The sequence below is a fragment of the Topomyia yanbarensis genome, chromosome 2 (genome assembly GCF_030247195.1).
Source record: "Topomyia yanbarensis strain Yona2022 chromosome 2, ASM3024719v1, whole genome shotgun sequence".
Taxonomy (NCBI): domain Eukaryota; kingdom Metazoa; phylum Arthropoda; class Insecta; order Diptera; family Culicidae; genus Topomyia; species Topomyia yanbarensis.
This window is the reverse complement of record NC_080671.1, coordinates 459843086-459867253: the sequence shown is the minus strand read 5'-3', so window position 1 is coordinate 459867253 and position 24168 is coordinate 459843086. Positions and strand designations below refer to the sequence as shown.

Below are 24168 nucleotides of genomic sequence, written 5' to 3'. Positions count from 1 at the left end.
GGACGGAACGAGTTTGCGAGACGCCGGTCGAAAATATCACTGCTCCCATACCTCGATTCACCGAACCCTCAAGATGGAGGACATCATCTATCGGAAGAAGACTCGGTTCCCCGAGTACACGGACGAGCAGATAGCGATCGTAAAATCGCAGTGCCGGTGGGTGACGAAGAACTACCGCGGGACGTCGTTCGTGCTGGACGACGAATGTTACTTTCCGCTATCGAAGACCAGGAAATGACAGCTACTATTCAAGCGACAAGTCGGCCACATCCCTCGAAGTAAAATATAAGTTTAAGCATAAATTTTAAGAAAAAAAGTAATGCTGTACATCGTCATATCGAATAGGGATTTCAAAGTCGTGGTTCATGCCGAGCAGTCTGGCCATCAATCAACAAGTGTAACAGGAGGAGTGTCTAGAGAAAATTCTTCTGCCGTTCTTGAAGGAGCATCATGCGGATGGTAAGTACGTCTTCTGGCCGGAAGCCGCTGGAGTATCCTGAGCAGAAAAAGATACCCGACCAACTTGCCACAGTGCCATCCCCTTTAAGATTTCTTTGGCTCCCTCAGTGCTTTAGTGTATAAAAAAATGATTGGCGGGCTAAGGATACGAAGCAGTTGATCATCAGGATCCGGAAAATGGATGTCAGTGCCGTCCAGCACTCTAGTAAGAGCATAGCGACTAAGTTGAGTCGTACGGGCCCCTTCTCCAATATTCATTGACGTTTTTTTGAAGAATAAACATTACGTTTTTAATAAAAAATACTGAATCCGTTGAATTTTTTTTTTTTTTTGCGCTTCCGACACGGCCGACCTCGACTTTCGCTTTCTCAAGTTCGCCAAATACTTCTTGGCCGTCAGTCCGATTGCACCGACTAACCGTCTCAAACTAGGGAAGGATTTCCCCACCTTGGCTTCCGTTTTCGCTTCAGCGCTTGCTGCACGCCACAAAACCGTCAGGCGGCCAGAACCAGGAGCGACAGCATCTTGTGAGTGCTCCGGCCGACACAAACTTTTCCACGATGACGAACTTTTACGCGTGTAGAACGAGCAGGCGTTAATTACAAACAATCGAACGTAGTTGCTTTACTTCTTTCGCTATGGCTAACGACGCTGAATCCCTCTGGACTCGACACATCAATCGTTTGTTTACCTGTCAGTGTCATTCCAATCGAGCACGAAACCTGTCAATGGCCCCGGTTCCAGACGGACTTGAAGCGATTTTCTTCCGATTGAGAGCTTTTGACAGGTCTCGCGCTCGATTGGAATTACACTTGCTGATAAAAAATAAGAATAAGATAGAGATGGCGAGTCTTTATCCATAGGAATTCAGCGTCTTTAGCCATGGCTGCCGAAACCGAATTCATAGATCTGTCAAATTGTTTAGACTATATCCATAAATGAAGTAGCATTTTTTGAGTGATTTTTAACATCCCGCTCCCATCGTAGCATTTCGTCACAAACCTCTGAATACCCCCTGGTAATTATGTAGCTTGACGGGAAACCTCTCCCTTGTCTCCGTGAAAAATAAAAAAATGTTAGTGGGGAGTGGGCGTAGCGTATTGGTAAATCGATTGCCTTGTACGCAGCGCACCTGGGTTCGAGTCCCGACCCCGCACATAGGGTTAGAAATTTTTCCTAAGAGATTTTTCTAACCCGAAGAGGCGAATGACCTAAAGGTTAAAACCTCTATAATTGAAATAAAAAAAATGTTAGATGAAACGATTGTCGTGACATCAGGTCAACTTCAATTCCCCTTTAAAAAAGCTACGTAGCATGACATGAGCCCACCGCCCTGTCGTCACACATTGTCATTGTCATTTCTCAGCCCACACCCTGGCAGACGTTCATCCGCCCATCTAGACTCTGTCAAGATGAGGACCTACAAAGCCTAACTGTTCGTATGTGCTAGTCCGTATAGCACACCAGTTTCTTCCACAAGCAGGCGCCGGTTGTTAACCAGTCCCACAAGTTTCAGATACATTACATAGAGGATAGTTGGAGACAGAAAATGAAGAGATAGTAAAGAGATTTTGGTTTGCTGAAACGAGACAAGAAAAGCAAAATAATTGTGATTAGTTTTTTTTTTTTTTATCGGGCAGATGGGACTGCAGCTTAACGTAACGTCAAGTTCTCTATTTTGTCTGGTCCAATGTATCCTGCTCCTAACAACGCGTGCTAAGTCGTCAGTGATGCAATTAAAACTTCGCACTGATTCCGCTTCTATTTTCTTCCTGATCTCCTCATGGGTCCCCTAGGTCAGAAGCGGATCAATCGACTGTTAAGTAAATTAGAGATCGCAGTCAGCCGTGATGTCCGCGAATTTCATACATACATACAATCTATTTGGCGCAAGTTCAGAGCGTGTAACGTCGTGTCATCTAGTCTGTCATCCTATGGAAAATAATCCTACCATCGCCTTGGGGTCAACGTCATATTGGCAAATTTCGCATTGAATCCGCTTCTGTCTCTTCCTAATCTCCTTTTTGTCTGCTAGGGCCGAAGCAGATCAATCGACTATTAATTGAAACGGTAAACATACTAGCAGTATTAGTCCTTACTCGCGAATACTTTTCCTTCAACTGTGCTGTTTCTTCTCTATCTTATAAAATAACTCGATTATCCCTGTTCTAGTCAATATACATATTCATTACATTATGGACCAGGCAAAATCATAATTTTTCTATTATTATTATCCTGAGTAGCTATACCAGTGAAGGTATTTTAGGATTTCGCAAAAGAATCTCTGCCAATAAAGGCATAAGAAATATTTATCCACTATTAACCATAAAGTTTGCTCGAACCGAATGTCCGCCTGGTTCGACTCGAATAGACCACACCGACCCGAAAGGGTTGCTTATCATTTCTGAGAGTCGGTGTGCTTGGTCGAGTTTAGTAATCATAAGAACAAGTCCTGAATAATTAACTATCTCTTAGGTGCCAGTCCTGCACTCCTTTCCTGAACTAGCCTCATACTCACGATCAAAAGAGTCGACAACTAGTAGGATCCACATGTCCCCCACCCAAGCGAATTGATCAACTTGCAAGTAGGAGGACATATCTACCAACCAGCCAAAAAGACTTCCGAATCAATGAGAATGGACCATGCCAGTCGAAGGCCACAGGCCCAGCGCCACCTCGTACAGTGTCATTGTCATTTCTCAAGATGAGAACCTACAAAGCCTAACTGTTCGTATGTGCTAGTCCGTATAGATTTTGGTTTGCTGAAACGAAACAAGAAAAGCAAAACAATTGTGATTAGTATCGTAGCTATAATAAATAAATAAACGATTTCTCCTCTGTTGTCGGTTTCCCTGTTCGCAGTGCTCCCTCCTGTTCCTGATCTGTTTGGGCCACTGGCTTTCCGTTTCGTTGGCCGTCCCGCTCTCCCGCACACATCGTAGCAGGAAACAAAAAAAAAAAAAATAAAACAATGAAAATAAATGGAAGTGTGTTATCTGTGCCTAAATTGATGTTGCTTCTCAGTTTTGCACGACCCAGGGGGGACTTGGCCTTGATCCCAATGCTCTGTCACCGATGTTACGTGATATTCGTTATGGAATATTCTTTGTTTGGGAGCCATTCATAAACAATGTTGTACTTTTTTTTTATCCCTGATCCGCTGATACGTCTAAAATTCATTTTTAGTTTTTTTTTATCTCGTTACGTGACGCTCTTCCCTATTGTCAATATCCAACATCATTTATGAATGATCCCCTGGTGATATATTTAGAGCAGACAATCCAATGAGAAATAGGATTGACAGGATTTTAGTGCGCTCTTGGGCACCTTGTGTCACATCTTCATGTTTGTTATACATATTAAGTATACCAAAGCATGCGATGTGATGACCGGAAGATTAGAGAAGCAACTCCTCCCCTTCCCCCCCCCCCCTTTAAAAAAGCTACGTAGCATGACATGAGCCCACCCTCCTGTCGTCACACATTATCACAAAATGCAAAACTCCCCCCTTCCCCATATAATGATACGCCATTTATGAATGAGCCCTTACTTATATTTATTAACGATTCACCGATGTACCATGTGGCAGTACAATCGCATAAAAAGGTCGGTGTACTGTGTCTCTTCACGCAACCCTCGCAACACGTCTCGGACGAGACACTCGGTAATGACCTTTACTGGAATCGACAGGTCTAGTAAATATTGGGCGCTTGCTGGTGAACATCAATAGGGAGTGTGATAATAGCGCATATTTTCGGAAAAAATGCATTTCTGGCTCAGGCAGCGGAGGTCGAAGCGACCTCCAAGAAAGCCCGTCGGTTGGTCTCCTACAACACAGGCATACTGTTGTTGAACAAATCCATGATTATCCGATTTTTGACGAACAACAAATTTTTTCTTTCGCAATAATGGAATTCTCAGAAATGATTGTTTTAACTACTCTTTAATGACATGTTATTTAATTATTTATTTGATGAGGCATCTGAAAAAAGAGAAAAAAGTTCTAATGGATTATTTTGGATTAACTTTAAAAAATATTCTTATATGTTTAATTAACTTTATTTTGCAGCACAAGAACTGCTTACTAGCCTTTAACAAAAAGGAATAATGGTATTCATGAAAATTGAAAGAAAATGAAACAAAGACATTGGACACAAAAAATCAATAGTGGTCTTAAAATCGAAATCCCCCACTCGCAACTGAACAAGACACTGGGCATCGTTTATGACATAAAAAACTCCCGTTCCTCCAAAGGAGAAATAACCCTATTCAACTGAACCATCATATAACTCCTGGTACCAAAGAGCCTTCTGAACAAAATCAATTAACTGCTATTCAAGACCAGCTTACCCTACCTTCACCATCGAGTCTCAACCGTCAACAGCGAACACCAAACGCAGAAGTGTTAGGAAAAACTACAAGGGGCAGCCCTATGGGGTTGCACGAGCTGTAGACGTAGGACTATACTACTTAATGTAAAAGATTTATTTTCTTAGTACATTTATAGTAATAATAAATCAAATATATTTCTTACGTTTGGTTTAATCACAACCAATCAACATCGAATAAACTGTGACCGAACTAATATCTGGAGCTAAATGTTTATAGCATAAGATAAGCTTGTAAAAACATTTCGATTGTGTGTGGTAAAAAACCCGGACCAGTGAAGAAAAATCTAATTTTAGACAATATAATAACATTTCATGTATAGACCAAGCATTCTAGTTATATTTTGCCATCATTGTAACTTTCCTAAAGTACGCATATAAATATAGCGAATGCAGTGGTCTTAATCATATATCGAAACTATAATTATACAAGAATCGAAAATAATTTTATATAGGAACTTTTTTGCAGGGATGCATTTTTGCAACGGTTTTCGAGTGGTAGTGTATTCATTCTAGATTCATTCAGAAACAGGCATTTTAGTATGATCTATTAGCAGAATCAAAATAGGATAGGCTGAGTGAAAATGAATTACGTGAAGTGGAAATAAATCAATGAATTGAACGAACATAAATAATTAACTTTTGTAGTGCAATTTAGAATCAAATTAGATCTACCTACCTACAGATTCGCCTCAAACATTAAACTCGAGCGCACAAAGCAAAATGAATCAACGCTGATGATGATGGGTAGAGCGAAAGAGACAACTAATACCACGACACTATGTTAACCGTGTTTGCAAATGGAGCTCGCATGTACAAACTATTTTGTGTACGAATAATTATACATAAAAGTGTGCTAGAAACGAGCACAACACAAAAGATAGCATAGTGTTTGAATGGACAAGCTCAGTCGCATTCTCTGGGTACCTCCACAGGCAGTGTAACGGACTTCTAACTCAGCTACACTGGCTGTGAAAACGCACAGCGCGGTGATCTGCTTCGCCTGCCGATCAACAGGCAAGTGAGCTGGCTAGGCGAAATCCGTCCGTTTAAATAGTCGATGATGACGTCATTCATAGAAGCGTAGCGCGCTAGGTACACAACTCTGGACTAGGGAAGCGCTATCTTCTGTGTGTAAATGCGCGATATTTTGACTAGGTTGCTCATTATTTAAATTTTTAATGCCATGATATCAAAAATCTTTGGGTTTATCTGTTGGAATCTATTCTTAGAAGTTTTTCGGGGCGATATGCGCAAAAAATTTGAAAATTTATCGTGAGATGGCTGAATTATATGCGTTTAAAATTAAACCACTTTTCGTTACGTACCATTTTTGTAAAATTTGCAACGTGCACCCCTATATCGAAAACAAAAACGTAGTCCTACGTCAAAAACCTCTTCCCTTGCTCTAGCCCTGACAGCGAATGTACCGGACTCCACCGAAGAGCCTTAGGCAACTGCGGGCTGGAAAAGTCGTACGACTCCGAATCCATTCTAGGTTGTCATCGGCACAGCCTCTCCAATATCTCGACAACTAGCAACCCTGCCGCAGGACAATCCATACTTGCAATTCAGTGAAACATTAAGGCTCAAGTTACCTCAAGGCTTGGTAGTATGCGTAAGAAAAATTGTGTTCAGCTTTGCCACCAGATTATCCATTTAAACCTTTTCAAAACTCTAAAAGAAGAATATCAGTCGATTTATTAGATCATCACGATTCAATTCATGCAAAATACCTGCTGGAAAAACCATCGGCTTAGCTGGATGGTGCTTTTGAAAAAGTGGCTGTGATTTTTTATCACACTACCACACCGAGCTGGGGCACGCAACACAACTGCGCAATGAAAAAACCACAGCCACTTTTTCAAAAGCACCATCCAGCTAAGCCGATGGTTTTTCCAGCAGGTATTTTGCACGAATTGAATCGTGATGATCTAATAAATCGACTGATATTCTTCTTTTTGAGATTTAAAAAGGTTTAAATGGATAATCCGGTGGCAACGCTGAACACAAATTTTCCTACGCACACTACCAAGCGTTCAATTCTAACACATGCTTAAAAAAGGTAACTTGAACCTTAATGGTCTTAAGAACAACCTCGGAGATCCACAGCATATAATTGCCCGCACAGAGCCACTCCGCCTCTTCATCCAAGAAACACGCCTATGCACCGGTGTCGACCCCTTTCCATGATTCGGAAATAGATACAAGTGGGAGATGGCGGGAGACCAAAATAACGATCAATTCATTGGTTTGGGGATAAAGGTGGAGCTGCTATCACAAGATACCTCCCCTTGATCGCGGTCAAAAACGAATCTCAACCCCCAACATCGTCTGTCTCTACATCAGGAAGCAACTCATCAACCTGATCAAACAGATACCCGCCCCGTTCATCGTCATGGGGGACCTCAATGCTCATAGCACGGCATGGGGTTCGGACAATTGCTGCCACCGGGACAACGAGATTATTCGATTCATGCAAGAAATCGATGGAGTTTTACTAAACGATGGCAGCACTACATTTATCGACGTCATTTTCGCCTCCAGTTCTATCGTTGGGACATGAGGCTGGTCCAAGGCCAACAACATCGCTGGGAGCGACCATTTCCCCATTAAAATACACATAAACCAACCTTCCCCCACCCAGCACTACCCGGCGCAGATACTAGCTGTACAACAACAGCGACTAGGACGCCTACGACGTCTCAATACAAAATCTACTCAACCGAGACTGCACATACTCGCCGATCAAACTGTCGGGCACACCGACTCGCACACCGGTGGAACCCGGAAGTCGCCGCCGCCATCAAAGCGCGTCGAAAAGCCCTTTGCCCAACTATCCCCATCGGAACCAAAGGCTGGACAACTTCAGGACGTTGATGAATGCCGCATGAAAAAAGAATCCTAATAGCCAAGAAAAATAGATTGACCAATTTCATTGACGGCTTCCACCCGGGCTCCTCAACCGCCGAACCCTTCTCAGAGGAATCACAGACAAACAGACGTAACACGAGATGAATTTTCATCGCCCACAGAAAAAACGGTCGATTTGAATTATGAAAAATGCGCCACCTCGCCGAGCGTGGCGCTTGTGAAGCGATTCTGACACATAGCCATAATGCGTCACTTCGTTACCGCAAGCACCCGAAAACCAAGATGAAGGGTAAGAAAGGTGGGAGAATTCGTCACTATTGAATGCATTAGTTTTATCACATCAAATTGAACGTGGCGTCCGCGAAAACTATTTTGGTGTTGCCTAATTTCCCGTAACAATAAATGGTTGAGTTGGATCTAAAAAATCAGACGTAGCTCTGCATTCTTTAAATTTGTCAATTGTAATTATTATGCTATGGAAATTAAGTACGAGACATAGGCGATTCTTCTCTTTCGCTCTTCAAATTTAACAACTGCAACAATCCTCCTACCTTTCATCTACTATCTTGCAGTTGACAAGCGGTGTGGGCATTGTTGCCAGGACTTCGGTTGAAAAATATTATTTCCCATGGTTGCCAGAATCACATTTTGTGCAATGTGTTCAACAGATGTCGCTAGTATAACGTGGGCGATGATTTTTTTAGAATTTTCTTCGAGCTGTTACGTCTGTTTGTCTGTGGAGGAATGTTGTACCCATCCCCAAAAATGCCAGAGCACCCGTTCCCCTAGCGACTTCCGACCAATCACCTTGCTGCCACGCACCGCGATAACTCTGGAAAGGATGATCAATGGACTGGTTCAATTTTTGACTTTTAGCTCCACCAGGCTTTATTGATTACTTTTATGACCCTTAGTAATTGTGCAAATTTTGGTACCGATCGGTTGTGTCTACGGACCCTCCAAAAATTTCAAAGTTTATATGGAAATTAGTATGGAAAATCGGTTAAGATTCAAAATAAATTCTTAAAACAATCACCTCATCAATCAGTTCATGAGAACACTATATATTTCTAAAGGTATTCTTCAACTGAACACATTCGTGGAACATTTTAAGTTTGTGAAAATTCGCTGAGAAAAGTTATCAACTAAAGAAGCACCATGACATCAAAACAAGTGGATTTTATTATTAATCATAGCAACCCTGTTTTAATAGCTTCATTGTTATACAAGTGTAAACTAGGCTTACCACCAACCGCTCCCGTATGGCAGATGCAGTTATTCATTGACCAACCGGCGACTGACCACGTGGCTGGAGATCCCAAAATTCTCAGCTCTCGACAATGCGCCATCCGAAAGGGCTAGGCTCCCTCGGAGAAGTGCTGGGCAACACCTTCACGCCGACATCGCCGTCCTCGATGTGGTAAAAGCCGACAACACAGTGTGGCGCGAAGGCGTACTTCAACACCACAAACTATCTCACCAACAGCCGCTTCCGGGTCTGCATAGGCGGTACATTATCCCAGAAGTTCTGCGAGACGAAGCACCGCGAGATTCAGTAATACCCGTGATATTATTCCTTGTTAGGATGAACACGCTTTTCACTGCGCTACCCAGAGGCGTCTACATATTCGTCTACGCGGACGACATCATTCTGATGACCCTGGGAGGAACGATCCCACGGACCCGGATATCACTCGATGTGGCCATTAATGTGATTGGCCTATGGGCACCCAACTCCAGCTTCGACGTCTCTGCCGAAAATGCGCTATCACACACTGCTCCGGCACCCACCACCTAGCAAACTCCCATCCAATCCGTCTCCATGACATTTACGCGCTTTTAACATAGGAACCAGTCGTCCTCGGAATCACCATCGAAAGAAAACTAGCGATGACGCCCCACTTCCAACGTCTTAGAAAGGACTATGAAAGCGGCACTATCTGCTCCCGCCAAAACAATAGCAGAATAGCACTGAATGTCGGGCGATCTCTAGTACACAGTAAAATCTTCTGTGGGATCTAACTGGCGTGCCGAAACCTAGAACTCTCCAATATTCTGGGGCCATTATACTACGGAGCGGTGAGAATAGCCTCCGGGCTACTACCAAGCAGCCTACGTGGGGGCCGGAATATTACCCTACACTTCGGAAGCAGCTAGAATAGCTTTCAAACGGGCACTGAACCTCCTCGAGAAGACTTCGGGCACGAATGCCCCCTACTTAAGTTCGCAGCCAACATACATCAGTAATTCGTCAACAATCCTCTCCCAACCATCGATCGGCGTGTGAGAGCACAAGCGTGGCACGAGTACGGACCGAACATTGACGATAGTTTCACCCACACATTAAAGGTCAAGGCTTTCGAGACCCCCTTGTCAAGCTATGCTTGGTCCCTGGCAACAAATATCAAAGGAAACACGGACGCCGACCATCTAGCGGCAGACGAGCCCGAAACCAAATTCCCAGACGAGACCCCAGCCTCCGACATTCACAGGGGCTACCACGGATACCACTGATTCATCCACCACTGTCAGAGATCCCAAGGCCACACAGAAAATATCAAGAAATCAATCATCAGTTGGACGGACTGGGACAACCAAAAGGAGCAAAAGATACTCTCCCGATTCTGAATGGGGCACGCCAGGGTGACCCACGCACACCCCATCTTCAGCGTCCCAATAACAGAATGCAAATCCTGCAACACCCGCCTCTTCGTCGAGCACCTCCTCTGTAACTCCCGGGAGCTCTTTCAAACCAGGGTTCACCAGTACGTTTAAACGTGACTTTAGCGTTAAGCTAGGGTGAAGAAATCGGCACTTAATGTGCAAATTGATTGAACTGTTTGGATTTTTTGTGTCTAATTAGTGCTAATTTGGGTACTAGTTTAGATACATCGTCTAACTAGATACCAAGTCGGTGCTACTTACTGACGAGATGAATTCGAAACCAAAATGGTCAAACTAAACAAAAATGGGTTCATGTCCGCCAAAGTTTGCAGCAGAGATCCTATCACTTACCTCCATCCCCTTCTGGAACCGTCTGACTAATGAGGGCAAGTGCTTCGAAAGTTCTCGGTTCCCAAATGGCCAGATCTGCCAGGACTTTCCTACAAAAACGTATTAATTAAAATAATTGTTGTGCACGAACACTCGCCAGGTTACCGATTTAATAAGACGTCATTTCGGTATAGTCCCTCCTGGAAGATCGGATACTGCATGCCATGCTGTTCACAACCGGCGTTTATGCGTTGCGTCCACAGTTCTCGCATATCCTGTTTTTTCAACTTTCTCCCCTTGGTTGCGTACGCGAGGGCTCTATGCACGCTTCGGATGGTTATCGAGTAGCAGTTCCGTGGTCGCCCAATGTAATGCTTAAATGGACAATTTTACTTGAAGTCCCTTACACGTTCAATACTTTTGTCAATACACAGTATTGACGATAGTGCTTCAATACGTCAATCCCACCTTCCACCATTACACTTCAATACTTTTGTCGATATTCTCGAATATTGACAAAAATGCTGATCGTGTAAGGGCACCTGATTTCAGCTGTTGGTTACGATTCTGCTGGAAGTTGAAACTTACCGCAGCTAGCTTGAAGATTTTTCGTTTTCTCCAAAACTCATCCGGTCCCCGGGCTCGCACTAGGTTGATCACGGTCGTGAACACCATTTAGATCGATATTTCCGGAGTTCTTCCGGATAAACGACTAATCAAAAAACTACAATCGAACGCGGTTCCGAATATTTTAACAAAAACACTGATCCATTCGATTATGTCACATGTATCCCAGGTGGCAATATTCGATGATATTGGTTTCCTATCCCTGCGGTGTACTAAAAAATTAATGCTGTCATATGCATTTAAAATGCATTATTCGCTGATCAATTTGTGTTTATGTTTCACTGCGTGGTGGAAATAGCGATATAGCGTGGAAAAGCGAACTTTTTTCCTGTTCATTGCGATAGCTAATATTACTCGAATTATGGGAAAGAAACGTGGTTACTCCAATAAGCAGAATCCGTTCGCTAAGAAGAAACGGGAGTTAAAAGAGAAGGTAAATATAACAACGACCCGAATCAGGTTATGTGCTAACATTATTTCCCCGGTTGATACAGGATCAATCAGAACCAGTACGAAGAGACAAGCCGTATGAAGGTATAATACGCGAAAATGCAAGTTTCGAAGTTTACTACAAACATCAGAATATTTGCATTGCGGAGCAATGGGATAAATTCATGGACCAGCTGCGCTCCAATTTACCCACCACATTCCGGATAACTGGTTCGAAGAATCAAGCACACGCCCTGCTGAAAATTATCAAGGATCAGTTCTTTACCGAATACTATCGAGCAGCCGCTGAGTTGAAAGAAACTGGTGAGCAGATACAGGAACCAATATGCTTATCGTGGTACCCAAATGAGTTCGCATGGCAGCTAGAACTTTCAAGAAAAGATATTCGACGATCGGAGCCTCTGTACAAATTGCACAATTTCCTAATAGCCGAAACCAGTTCCGGTAACATTAGCCGGCAAGAGGCTGTATCGATGATCCCTCCTCTGGTGCTGGGAGTAGAACCACATCACAAAGTTCTGGATATGTGCGCTGCGCCTGGCTCAAAAACTGCCCAACTGATCGAGGCCCTGCACGCTGGTGGTGAGAACCTGCCGACAGGTTTTGTCCTGGCCAACGATATCGACAACAACCGTTGTTACATGTTGGTCCATCAAGCGAAACGGTTAAGTTCGCCGTGCTGTTTGGTAACAAACGCCGACAGTTCTCAGTTTCCCGAACTGAAGCTGAAGAACGCAGCGGGCGAACTGGAGACGCTCCGGTATGATCGGATACTGTGTGACGTTCCCTGTTCGGGTGATGGGACTCTGCGCAAGAATGCGGACATTTGGACAAAGTGGAACTTGGGACAAGCGAATAATCTTCACGGGTTACAGTATCGTATCGTGAAACGTGGTGCTGAGTTGTTGGAGGTAGGCGGGAAGTTAGTATATTCTACTTGCTCCCTGAATCCCATTGAAAACGAAGCAGTTTTACACCACCTGTTACTGGAGGCTGGAGATTCTTTAGAGATTGTCGAAGCGAGTCATTTGTTGCCATCGCTGAAGCACAATCCGGGTTTAACCTATTGGGAACCGGCCACTTCCAAGGATTTGCGATTCTTTAAATCATACGAAGAAGTGCCTGAAATATACCGTTCAACGCTACGTCCGTATATGTTCCCTCCTACTCCAGACGAGGTGGAGAAGTTCAATCTAACGCGGTGCATTCGAGTTTTACCCCATCAGCAGAACACGGGAGGATTTTTCATCGCACTGCTTGAGAAGAAGAAGAAACTTCCTTGGGAATCGGATCAACAGATAACGGCAGAGGCACCAGTTGAGCCGTCTAGTGTGCAATCGGCAGAACAGCCGCCGAAAAAGAAACAGAAATATAACAGAGGTTTTAAGGAGGACCCATTTGTGTTTTTCGATGGAACTGAGGAAATATACGAGTCGATAAAGAAATTTTTCCAGCTTTCGGATGGTAAGATGAATTGTTTTTGTAGCCAAATAGAAGACGGAAGATGTTAATCCTTTTCCCATCGCAGATTTCAATCCAATTAACCTGCTAACGCGCTGCCGAGAAGGTAAGAAGAAAAACGTCTACTTCTGCGCAGATATTCTGCGTAATATAGTCAGCACAAACGAGGAACGGATTAAATTCATCAATCTTGGGGTGAAGACGTTCGTTCGGTGTGACAATCGGAACCGATTGTGCGATTTTCGGTTGGCCCAGGAAGGTCTCGGAAGTATAATCAGCTTCATTGGGAAGGACAGACGACTGTCCATCGGGAAGAACGACCTGATCAAGCTGTTGTCCAATAGTGACCCGACGAAACCACCGGTGCTAGATGCGTTAAGCGAAACCATTCAGAAGGAGGTTGAAAATCTAGGTAAACTGAATAGTTGAGAACGCGCATTTTGTTCACAATTTTAAATTTGAGCTTATTTCAGAACCAGGTAGCTGTGTGCTGCAGTACAAAGCGGAGGATGGTTTGAAGATGAACCTGGTCGGGTGGCGTGGTGCCAAAAGTCTGCGGGCGTACGTTGATCAACACGACACGGTCCACATGCTGCGGTTGTTGGGAGCGGACGTGTCCAAATACGGTAACTATGAAATACGGAATGGCAGAGAGTGGACAAAAAAACTAAGATAGTGTATTCTATTTTCAGAGAAAAATAAGTTTGAGGAACGAAAGGAAGCTGTCGTGGATCAGCCAGCTTAACGATTCCGTTCTATACATTTTGGAGATCGCCCAACCTATTTAATGTTGATGTTCTTTATACAATATTAGTTTCTAGATTCAAAAAATATTTTAAAAATCATTCGGAATACTGTTTAATATGGGTGCGGGCTATCTGGAATAAACTGGTGGGTGAATGGACATTAATGAGTCTAGCAGGAGTCAATCAAGGTTGTCCAACTTATTGACTCCGAGACAGAAGACCTAAACCAAGTGACAGTAGGAAAACACTAGAATTGCACTACGATAGTCCGGGATTGTTGTTAGGGAGGTACCGCTGAGAATCGTTAGTTTTATAAGAATGTCACCAAACTTGTTATTTGTAAATCGAAATGTAAATGTAATTGGGTCATATGGTCTATATTTGAAACGCTTACAACAGCGTATTCAACTTCATCATACCGTCTACCTTCTCATTTCCTAACAGTAGAAGTAGTTTCACTGCTACTAGCAGGAAACAAAAATTGGATTCGGGCGACTGATGGAGTATGTACATAAATAGTACAAATCAACATATTCTGAATGTAGGAAACCGACCAACTTTTGCGAGGTCTGGAAGAAAGGAGGTGTTAGACATAACGCTTAGCTCAGAAAGAGTTTCGCATGCGCTGGAACATTGACCGGTTACAAATGAAACTGTACTGTATTTATCCGATCGTAAATGTTTTTCGATCATCTTGATGTCACCCTCAATGTAAATCCTAAATCTACAAACTGGGACCTCTTTTTGGAAAACTTGGCGACTACATTTTATGGAAATTATATATTCCAACAATTAATCAACTAGGCGACATGGACGACGTCGTGGGTACGATAAACTCATTCATAGTAGCATCCTGCGAAGATGCTTCTCCATTTCGTACTGTTAAATCGACTAAGGGAACCTGAGCTTGAAAGAATAATAAGAAAGATCTGCAGTGCGGGTTGGCTGGCAATACCTATGCACTAAGGTATAGTCTGAATGCGAGGCTAACAGGTTCAATACATTTTTTTCAAAATCGAAAGATTTTCAAATGAACTTTTTAAAAACCAGATATGATGTTTACGTGACGGACGAAAAAACTGTTCTCAATTGATTCTTCGACGCGCACTTTCCAGGTTGTATCGATCTGGAGCTGAACAATGCTCACAAATCTCATTCTGGTGATTCGGATTCGTGGCCGTTAGCACACTACGTCTTGCTCCCGAAAGCATGGCGAGAAATAACCTTTAGATTTATTCATAAAGGACCCTCCCCCTCAAGCTATATAAAGAAGCCATGAGTTTTAGGCCTATCAGCTTAATTTTTTTTTTCTAAAATCCAAGCAGTCTAGGTTGGGTGCATTCGTAGATATTGAGGGTGCTTCTGACAATGTGTCCTTCCAGTCTATTCTGGAAGCGACGCGCAGTCATGTATCTCGCGTTGGATAAACGCAATGCTTAGTAACCGCATTCTTTGCTCGTCTCTGCGACAGGCTGAGATACGGAAGTTGAGTATGTTATTTTGGTATGCTGTACGAAATATCATTGGTACACCGGCAGTATTGGCAAAAAAAGATTTTTGGCATTTAATTCGAACTTTGAACAGCTATAACTTGTTTTAGAGACATTCTAACACCATACATCCTTCGGCAAAGCTGTTCAGCATATCCTATACTATACTTCTATCTACTTGTTGGCATACTTCAGGAAGAATTGTAGTCTGTAGAATTGAAAATGCAAAAAGTAGGTTTTCACATACTATTTTCAAACGCAATGCGCTAACCCGGTTCAAAACCAATCGGCCCCAAAATTTGCAGTTATTTGGGACCCCAAATAGAACCAAAAAAGTGCTGTACTGAAAAAAACGATCATTCTGCCCTACCCCAATATGCAAGTGTGTACGAACACGTGCGTTCCTGTCTCTGTTTCCTCCTGTTGTTGCTTTGGTGTCAATAGCGGCGATTTATTCGGTTGGGGCAAAGGCTGGCGTTATACCAAATTGTATTGTGGTTTTGATTGTTTTTTTTTCTGGTAACCAAAACTACGCGTTTACCTTAAAATCTTCTTAGGTGCGCACACAAGAATCGCCAAGCCAATTGGGTTACACTATCAATTGCTATTCTGTTGGGGATGGGAAACTGATTATAGAACTTGGTAAAACTTTTAAGGCCGAATTTGATTACCACGCTGAACACATCACGGCGCAAAAAATGACGAACCACTCTTGCCTCTTCAACTGATTAGTTCAAAGTGGTTTATTGGGCTTTGGAAATCCTCAGATTAACCGCGGTTTGAAGACCTTCGTTAGCGGATCTGACGTATTTTCCACGCAGTGGATGATAGCGACATTCTCGAATTCGCATTAACAGTCCCGAGTTTCCCCAGCTACATAACAGCATCTCATTTCAACGGGTGGCTTCAATTGTGCCAGCCTGTCGCTTACCAGTCATCAGAGTGAAACAGACTTCACCGAAGGGTGCAAAGGGTTCGTAAACTCTTGATAAGGTCGATAACCTCTTTTGGTAGCCAAATTAAACTGCCATCTAACTCAAGTGGATTATAGCTAGTCCATTTTAAATGAGACTCTCGCGCTACTGTACCAACTAATTTTATGAACGTGGTAAATATGATTAACGAACAATTAAATATTAATTAGATTAAACGAAACAAAATTAACTAATAATTACAGAACTATTTACATTTATATATTTACAACAATCATTACTTCCTTCCGCTTAGGAAATGATGAGAAGACACAGCAAGGCACAAATCCCTGACTACATACATGGAACGTGCCATTTGAGCCAATATAAAATAACAAACTGAGTCAGGAAAGTTGATGTTCATTAGAAAATCCAACGTCTCATTATTGACAATGGTGAGAGAAACCTCGCCTTTTTTCCCTTTCCATAGGCCACTTGTGCGATCCTTTGATAAGGTTTTTTGAAGACGAACTGCCTCTGGAAAGTTTCCGATGTTTTCACAAATAGTTTAGTTTTTTAGCTTTTCTCAACTCACCTCAGCGTTGTATTTGGTTGGCAGCCCTGTGGTCTGACCAGTTACCAATAATTTTTGGTTTATAGAACGGGTAGATTTTATGTTGATTTACCGAATTATCCGGATCTGCTGGAAATTGGATCTTACTCTTCATTCTTTTCAACTGTCCCAGGTGTGAGTGGAATACACACCAGTTTCTTTTCCTCATTTCCCTGTATTTTCGCACTGTGAGTTTATTGGCTTCAAATTGCGAACATTATGTGTCTCTGGTTTGACAGCCTAGGTTCGCGTTGGCACTCTATCTTTTCCTTTATTTTTTTGCTGCAAAACGTGAGGTCCAGCACTTCACTTCTAACTGCGTTCATAAATGTAGGTACAACTCCTTTGTTACATACATCGACATCATTTGACGAAAGGTAAACTAGTATAGGTACTCACCTCTGGTATTTATATTAATTATTTCGTTGAATGTTTTTTTAATATTTGGAAATAATTTTATTGCTCCGTTTATCAGAACTGCAGCCCTTGGAGTTGGCCGCCTTTAGAATATACTAATTTGTGAGCTGAGGAATTTAAACCAAAGATTTTGTATTTATTTGCCCGCGGCTCCTGTATAAGAGCGATGTCTCGGTGCTCTTAGGTGAATCTCGGGGCAAACACGCTTGTGGCACCGTTTGCGTGATGAAGGTTTACTTGTATGCAGCGAATGTTTTGGTGTTTTTCGTCCGTCGATTTTTGGGACCAATACTTCGTTATTTTGCCGACAGTTAGTCGCAGGCTGTATGCTACTCGATGTTTCAGTGGGCTTCTTCGGCCCAGTATTGGCTTCGGCTATTGCCGTTTGCGCACCTTCGCCTACAAGAGGTTTTTCGATACTCTCCTTACGTATCAGCTCGTGAACTGCATACGGTGTTGGAAAAGAATACTTTGCTGTGATGCACGAACGCAATATTCTTTGTATGTAAACAATTTGCCATTCACAGTACGGCACTTCACAGTACTGTCATACGGAACGTGCTATAAAAAGTTCTGAAACGTCATCTGTCAGAACGTCATGTGACAAAAGCTTCACGTGGGCAACTTAAGCTTTGGCATATAGAGGTCGCGTATGGAAGTGTGTTGTTTACTAGAGCACTCTAGTTAGAGTGTGGCCAAGAAGCCATGACGTATCCAAACGAACATGGAATTTGACGTATACACAATAGAAATACGTCAAATTTCATGTTCGTTTGGATACACGGTTAAATAAAACAACCTGCAGAATAAGTTCTTTTAACTTACTTTTGAGTTGTGCGTCGCTTTCGCACTTATTAGTGTTGTCAAAAACAAAAAGAGAGATTCGACTCAGCCGAGGTCTTCCGTGGAGGAAGGTACTTTTGAGTTGTTTGGGGTGAACTCAAAATTAGGTAAATTCAACTTAAATTTGAGTATAAAAAACCTATGAATGAGTTGTAATTTTTGCCGTGGTTAAATGGAAACTACCTTCAACACGGTTTACCTAATTTTAAGTTCCCCCACGATACCACGAGATTGAGTCAAAGGAACTCAATTTTAGGTAGTTTTTCGTTTCCGTGTACGTCATGGCCTCTTGGCCACACTCTAACTAGAGTGCTCTATTGTTTACTATAGGCATAGGGGACGACAGTCAACAGGGGACTATTATCTACCGATATTGTACTACGTCAGCATCATACAACATGAACATGACGAACTAGAACCAAATAAAGTTATCCCCTTCACCTTTACCTACAGAATTTTCTGACGGTAATAACAGACTGGAGATTATCAATTCCGCTGAAGCCTTATCTACCGCCAACAACGATCCTCCGGCGTTCTGTGCAGAAATTGTCGTTCTGATTCTGCACCATGCGGAGTATATTTCCCTAGGACCTGCCGATACTGTCGGGAAGAACGCTGAAAAGTGCAAAATGAATGAAAGCTCTACTCATGCTTAGAGTGATAATAAAGTAGAAAACTGTGATACGTGGGAAAGGTTTATTAGACAATTCACAATTGTTTGGACTGCATCGTTAGGAACTGCAGAATATTTCAACACGCGGCTTAGTTGCACTATCGGCAGTAATAGGAGACTTTTCGACATTTGCCTCTCGGAATCAGGCTCTAATCAGGAATCAATCTTCAATTAGGAGCTTGATTTGTAGTCTAACAATGTCCTGAAATTTGTAATTTTTTAATTATCATCGCGCAAACCTCATCAAAACATGTATGTAATCGATCCGTAACTAACATTAACAAAACCAAAGAAAAACAATCCCATCAATTCAAATCTCCAACCGATACTTGGCCGGTTCCGGGAGCGTCTCCGATGTGAGATATGCATTGAGATACATAATAGACATAACGACGATACCGGCTTCGGCCAGTGCCTTGTGATCGCGTGCGTTGATCTTAACCTTTTTGTCCACGAAGCAATGCGTTGCGGTCATTGCCTGCTGCGAGTTGACGAACGGTGGCTCCACATTGATAACGAGCCCACCACCAGACTGCAACAGCCGAACAAACTGTTCCTTTTTCGGTGCCAGCAGCAGTACACGAAAGCCGGTGAACACCCCGTCGTGTTTGCCGGCTTCGCGGGCAATCTTCTGGCGCCAGTTGTACGCCGCTTTGGAGACCAGCTTTTCCTGTTGTTCCAACAGGGGCAGATCGGTTGCCTTCGGGTTACCCCATTCATACGGTTCTTCCTGTAAAATGGGGAAAGTTTAAGTTCTAGGATTCAATTAGGAGAAAAAATATATGAAATTTACGTTTAAAAAGTAGCCGGCCTTGCAGCTATCGTGTAGATATTTTGTACACAGCAACCACTTGCCAGCAGCGATTCCGGACAAAATCTTCTCTCCTCTGTTTGGTTTACCACAGACGATGTGCGTACAGGCTGGATCGTATTCCGTCGGTTTGGTCGACAATTCCCCACCCAACTGCTTGACCATCTCCATCAATTCCGGTCGCTGTTGGTCGTTCACACCGGATATAACAATCACGGGTGTACCCTTATAGCTCATGCGGTTAGGTTCAACATAATCCGTCGGATCACGCCAGCCAACGCCGACAGCGTCTTCGGAAACCACTTCTGCAAATGTGGAAGCATTCGTTAGAATATTTGTACAATTTTTGTTTTTTAAACCAAAACTACCAGAATCAAACCTTTGCAGTTCCGAATATTGAGGTTCCTTAAGTTCTTCATGTAGTTTTTTCGTTGTTTTTTTCGCTGCATTTCTGTTCGTACTGATCAGGTCACTTAACCGTTTCAGATTATCGGAATCGGTGACTTTCAATAGTTTTGCAGCCGGTCCAGCATCAGACCGCTTCCCATCTTCTATTTCCTCGTCTTCGTCCTCATGGCGGGATCTCTTCTCACTAACAGTGCTTTCATTGTTTCGTTCCTCATTGTTCCCTACAATGTCCTTAAACACTTCCTTACTTCTGCTAGGTGCACCTTTGGAAGTGCTAGGCTGACACTCGGCGGCCGGATCTTTCTGTGTTTCCGTTTCATCGGTTTTATTTTCATCATCCTGAGGATAGGGCTGAAACTGCGTCGATGCGTACTTGGACTCGATATAATCGACGTATTCATCGCCTAGATTCTCCCGCCAGAAGCGCCGTTTGATTTCGCTCAATGGAGTACTCTTGCGGCGCTCCTTTTGCTCCCGTGGCCGATAGTACTGGTCCCACACCTGAAGTTTGCGTTTGTGGTATAGATGATTTTCCGGGCTGGCATCCGGACGAAAGCCGTACGGTGTGACCGGTTTGGTCATACACTCCGGCAGCGTTGGTGTTTTGATGTGTCCATCTTGTCCGGTACTGGGAGTGGCCAGCAGTTCGTTCTTTCGTCTCGTACGAGGAGTAATATTTTTCTCTTTCTCCTCCGCTTCCTTCAGTACTTTGTACAATGTCTCACGCACTGGTGTGTCAAATTCCATTACCCGTTGCGTCACGCTAAGCTGTTCGTATTCGGTCGGACCTGCAGATGAGACCGGTGTAGCAGGAGAATTCGAACTTGCCAGTGTAGAGAGACGGCGATGTTTCAGCACAAGCGGAGATTCCACTGGGTGGCCCACCGGATCGAAAGGTTTCCGCTGGTCGCGCTGTGACTGAAGCAGATCGTCGTACTGATCGAGCTCCTGTGAGTATACCTGTCGTTCCTGGTCTGTGATTTTCCACAGTTCCGAGGTGGACAATCGTTTGAACCCGTACTCAACTTCATTGGGGTTTTTCGATTTCTGCACGGAAATGTACTTATAGCTTTCTGGGTTGTTCTGTTCTTTGGGAAGTTCAGTGGACTTGCGCTGTTGGACGGTGGAAGCGATTTTTGCTGACGATTCGGCTGCTGCTGGCGCAGGGGGTAAGAACACTGAATCGATGTCCACGTCGTCGGTAGATGTTGTAGGCAGGCAGGCATTTTTAGAGAACGTTGGCAAATCGGACAAGCGACCACTAACCTCGGGAACTTCGGTGATGTTCTTAGGAGAGCAAATTGATTTTCCTACCAGATAAGGTTGCTCATTTACACGACGTTTGTGTTTCAGGCACTCGCGTAACCATTCGGCACTTAACACGGCAAGATCTAAAAAAGGTTCAATGTTTTATAGATGTCCCAACGTTACATTTAACACGCATGACTTACCCCATTTGATAGCAGCCTCATACTTGGCCCCAGCCGGTTCCTTGCAAACCACAATCGGTGAAGACTTCCGCACCAGACGATCCTCAACATTTGCACCGAGAATCCCACCCAAAGCAATCAGATAGTTTCGCTCCGCCCCGGAATATGTACTGATAACAAGAACCTCACCTTCCAACGGTTTTGGATCGTGTTCACCGTAGAAAATTGGTTCAAAGTAGTACTCCATGGGATGGCAGATACCGTCCTGTATGGTCGTCTCCAACCAAATACAGTTAACCGTTTCTTTACCCTTCACGGTGAAATCAATCTCCCCGATGCTGTTCGTCGGAAGTACAATGTAATCCGCCACATCGGTGTAAGTTTCGTCCACAATCGTCCCGCCGCAGTTCTCACAGTCCGAAACTATCTGCATGGCATCTTCTTCGGAAAATCCGTACACGAACAGCGTTTTACCGCACATAAACTCCGAGTATTGCGAATCTAGATCGGAACTCTGCGATTCTGAATCACCTGTCGGCGGTGCAACCGCCGCATTGGGAGTTTTCTTCGGTTCCACCGCTGGCAGCTGAACGGAAGTATTTTTCTGCATATACTGCTGCAGAACATCGTCTTCTACGCGACTAACCCTACTCGGTTCCGGTTTTTGCTCGTCCAACCTAAACTTGGGAGGAGCGTCCGGCCGCTTGAAGGTACTATTCATCGTCTCCAAGTTTTTCTTACTAGCCGGAGAGGGAGGTTCTGGAACTTGACCTACAACAGCATCCTTCAAATTTGGTCGAAAAATATACTTTTCATCCTCCGGCGCGGGTGCCTTCAGTTCAAGGGAACGAAGTAACCAATCCAGTGTCAAAACGTGCGGATCAATTCGCTGCTCACGGATTTCCTTAAAATCTGCCGCCACCTGATCACCTACGATAACGTGACTTACATGTTCACTAATCTCATCGTACCGAATAGCACCGCCACTGTTGAGGATTTTATTCAGTTTCTCCTTCTCGTCCCCGGTAAACCCACTCAAGTAAATCTGCAAAAAGAAAAATAATTCAATATCGTAGATGTAGATTCTACTAGAGCTCTCACATTACACCCATCCAAAAAGGGACCAGCCTTTTTGGCGTGTTGTAAATTTATTTTGTCCAACACATCGCGATACTTTTGATTCTGACCTTCCCCCGATGTCGTCGTCGTTGACGACGGTCTGGACGGTTTGGAAGCAACGTGCGCCAGCGAAGCCATACTCATCACGCTCTCGTTGATGGTCATGTTGCGACTATTCTGGTGACTGATCATCGACAGTTGCGTACAGTCCGGATTAAAATCTCTGCTCGAAAGCAACCCCGGATCATCCTTTGTCGGCGTCGAAGATTTAATGCTGCGAACTTCATACCTTGAAACGGGCAAGGCGTATCCTTTCTCCACACTGTCCACAATCCATGCGGGCGTCAAACATTCCTTTTTGCAGCGCACTGCACCCTGAAACTTTGCCGAACCAACGCAATCCCGCTCCAGAATCAAAATATCCGTTAACTCCGATTTAAACGCCCCAATGTACTTCCCTCCATTTTCCTCAATCAACTGCTTAATTTGATTGCGCTTTTGCGTGGTCAACCCAGTAGACGTGATGGTCAGTGAGTAGAACACCGGAAGCGCATGTTTGGCAAAAACTGGATCAGTCGCCTTTATCATCAACCGCTGGCTCTGGTCCCAGACATCAGTCACCCAATCCGGATGCATTATTTTTATCTTAATCTCGGCTGCCTTTTCGTACTTGATCGATTTAACTGTCGATGCCACCAGATGCGTACAGCTGCTGTTCAAAACATCCCAATAGTATCCGCCCATTTGAAAAACCAACTGGCTCAGTCGACTTTTTTCATCGGGTTTCAATCCGGACATACAAACGACGAGACTCCGCATGGCCGTTGTTTTCACCGGTAGCTTTCCCACCGGGATCTTTTCGTTATCCTGAAAACAGCTGATCAGACATCGGGGTCCAATTAAAACAGCATTCGACTGTCGGATGTGTTCGAATGCTGCCCCGGAGAACTCCTCAAACACGTACACCTGATCTTTCGACAGTTCGTCCGACCGATAACCGAGACAGTCGCTTTCGTTCAACCAACTGATAAGAGTTTCTCTAATCTGATCACGGGCGGTCTAGAAAATAACAGCTTTCAAAGTATAATCGTGGTTTTTAATATTGATTTCACTTACTGCGTACGCCATTTGCATATCCTTGGTAGCTTCGACGATTTCTTTTCCATCTTTCAGCACAAAGTTTAGATTTACAAATCGTTGTTCGGAGATTGAAGTGCTCATCCTTTTATCGGCAAGAAGCAATAAACCTTTGGGCTTTATTTACTATATTTTAAGGATTTTTAAACACTCGAATATGATTATCATTCCGCGAAAAAGAGAGCTAACGAACGACAGAAAAACCGGCAAGTATTTTAGTACGTCTTTTGATTTTTTTATTTGTACTAAATTAATCGATCCTTTTGTGAATAGATCGATATTGCTTGGCATATTCAAACCGAAGCGATACATACACT

The 24168-nt window shown here is 43.5% G+C and overlaps 3 protein-coding genes across 3 annotated transcripts; 1 reads left to right on the top strand and 2 right to left on the bottom strand.

Annotated features, from left to right (window-relative positions):
• Positions 1-4383: 4383 nt before the first annotated feature.
• On the bottom strand, positions 4384-11508 carry LOC131685965 (large ribosomal subunit protein bL20m). The gene is made up of 4 exons (XM_058970007.1): positions 11304-11508; positions 10881-11089; positions 10737-10825; positions 4384-4441 (listed from the first exon to the last, which is right to left on the bottom strand). The coding sequence occupies exons 1-4, from the start codon at positions 11388-11390 to the stop codon at positions 4422-4424; spliced, it is 405 nt and encodes a 134-aa protein (XP_058825990.1). The 5' UTR covers positions 11391-11508; the 3' UTR covers positions 4384-4421.
• A 97-nt stretch (positions 11509-11605) lies between these two features.
• Positions 11606-14098, top strand: LOC131685964 (tRNA (cytosine(34)-C(5))-methyltransferase). The gene is made up of 5 exons (XM_058970006.1): positions 11606-11775; positions 11837-13256; positions 13321-13665; positions 13727-13879; positions 13946-14098. The coding sequence occupies exons 1-5, from the start codon at positions 11704-11706 to the stop codon at positions 13996-13998; spliced, it is 2043 nt and encodes a 680-aa protein (XP_058825989.1). The 5' UTR covers positions 11606-11703; the 3' UTR covers positions 13999-14098.
• A 4857-nt stretch (positions 14099-18955) lies between these two features.
• LOC131685963 (DNA topoisomerase 2-binding protein 1) lies at positions 18956-24063 on the bottom strand. The gene is made up of 6 exons (XM_058970005.1): positions 23831-24063; positions 22697-23773; positions 21617-22640; positions 20126-21556; positions 19740-20062; positions 18956-19676 (listed from the first exon to the last, which is right to left on the bottom strand). Exons 1-6 carry the CDS (start codon positions 23933-23935, stop codon positions 19257-19259), a joined length of 4380 nt encoding a protein of 1459 aa, XP_058825988.1. The 5' UTR covers positions 23936-24063; the 3' UTR covers positions 18956-19256.
• Positions 24064-24168: the final 105 nt, after the last annotated feature.

Bases quoted from the DNA above. Each gene is read 5' to 3' on its own strand.
- LOC131685965 (XM_058970007.1), bottom strand. From the start codon at position 11,390: ATGGTGTTCACGACCGTGATCAACCTAGTGCGAGCCCGGGGACCGGAT. The intron at 11,090-11,303 runs GTAAGTTTCAAC...TGTCCATTTAAG, and splicing joins AAATCTTCAAGCTAGCTGCG to CATTACATTGGGCGACCACG. The intron at 10,826-10,880 runs GTAACCTGGCGA...ACGTTTTTGTAG, and splicing joins AATGACGTCTTATTAAATCG to GAAAGTCCTGGCAGATCTGG.
- LOC131685964 (XM_058970006.1), top strand. From the start codon at position 11,704: ATGGGAAAGAAACGTGGTTACTCCAATAAGCAGAATCCGTTCGCTAAG. The intron at 13,666-13,726 runs GTAAACTGAATA...AGCTTATTTCAG, and splicing joins GAAGGAGGTTGAAAATCTAG to AACCAGGTAGCTGTGTGCTG. The intron at 13,880-13,945 runs GTAACTATGAAA...TTCTATTTTCAG, and splicing joins AGCGGACGTGTCCAAATACG to AGAAAAATAAGTTTGAGGAA.
- LOC131685963 (XM_058970005.1), bottom strand. From the start codon at position 23,935: ATGAGCACTTCAATCTCCGAACAACGATTTGTAAATCTAAACTTTGTG. The intron at 21,557-21,616 runs GTAAGTCATGCG...AACCTTTTTTAG, and splicing joins TGAGGCTGCTATCAAATGGG to ATCTTGCCGTGTTAAGTGCC. The intron at 19,677-19,739 runs GTAAATTTCATA...CCCATTTTACAG, and splicing joins AGGCCGGCTACTTTTTAAAC to GAAGAACCGTATGAATGGGG.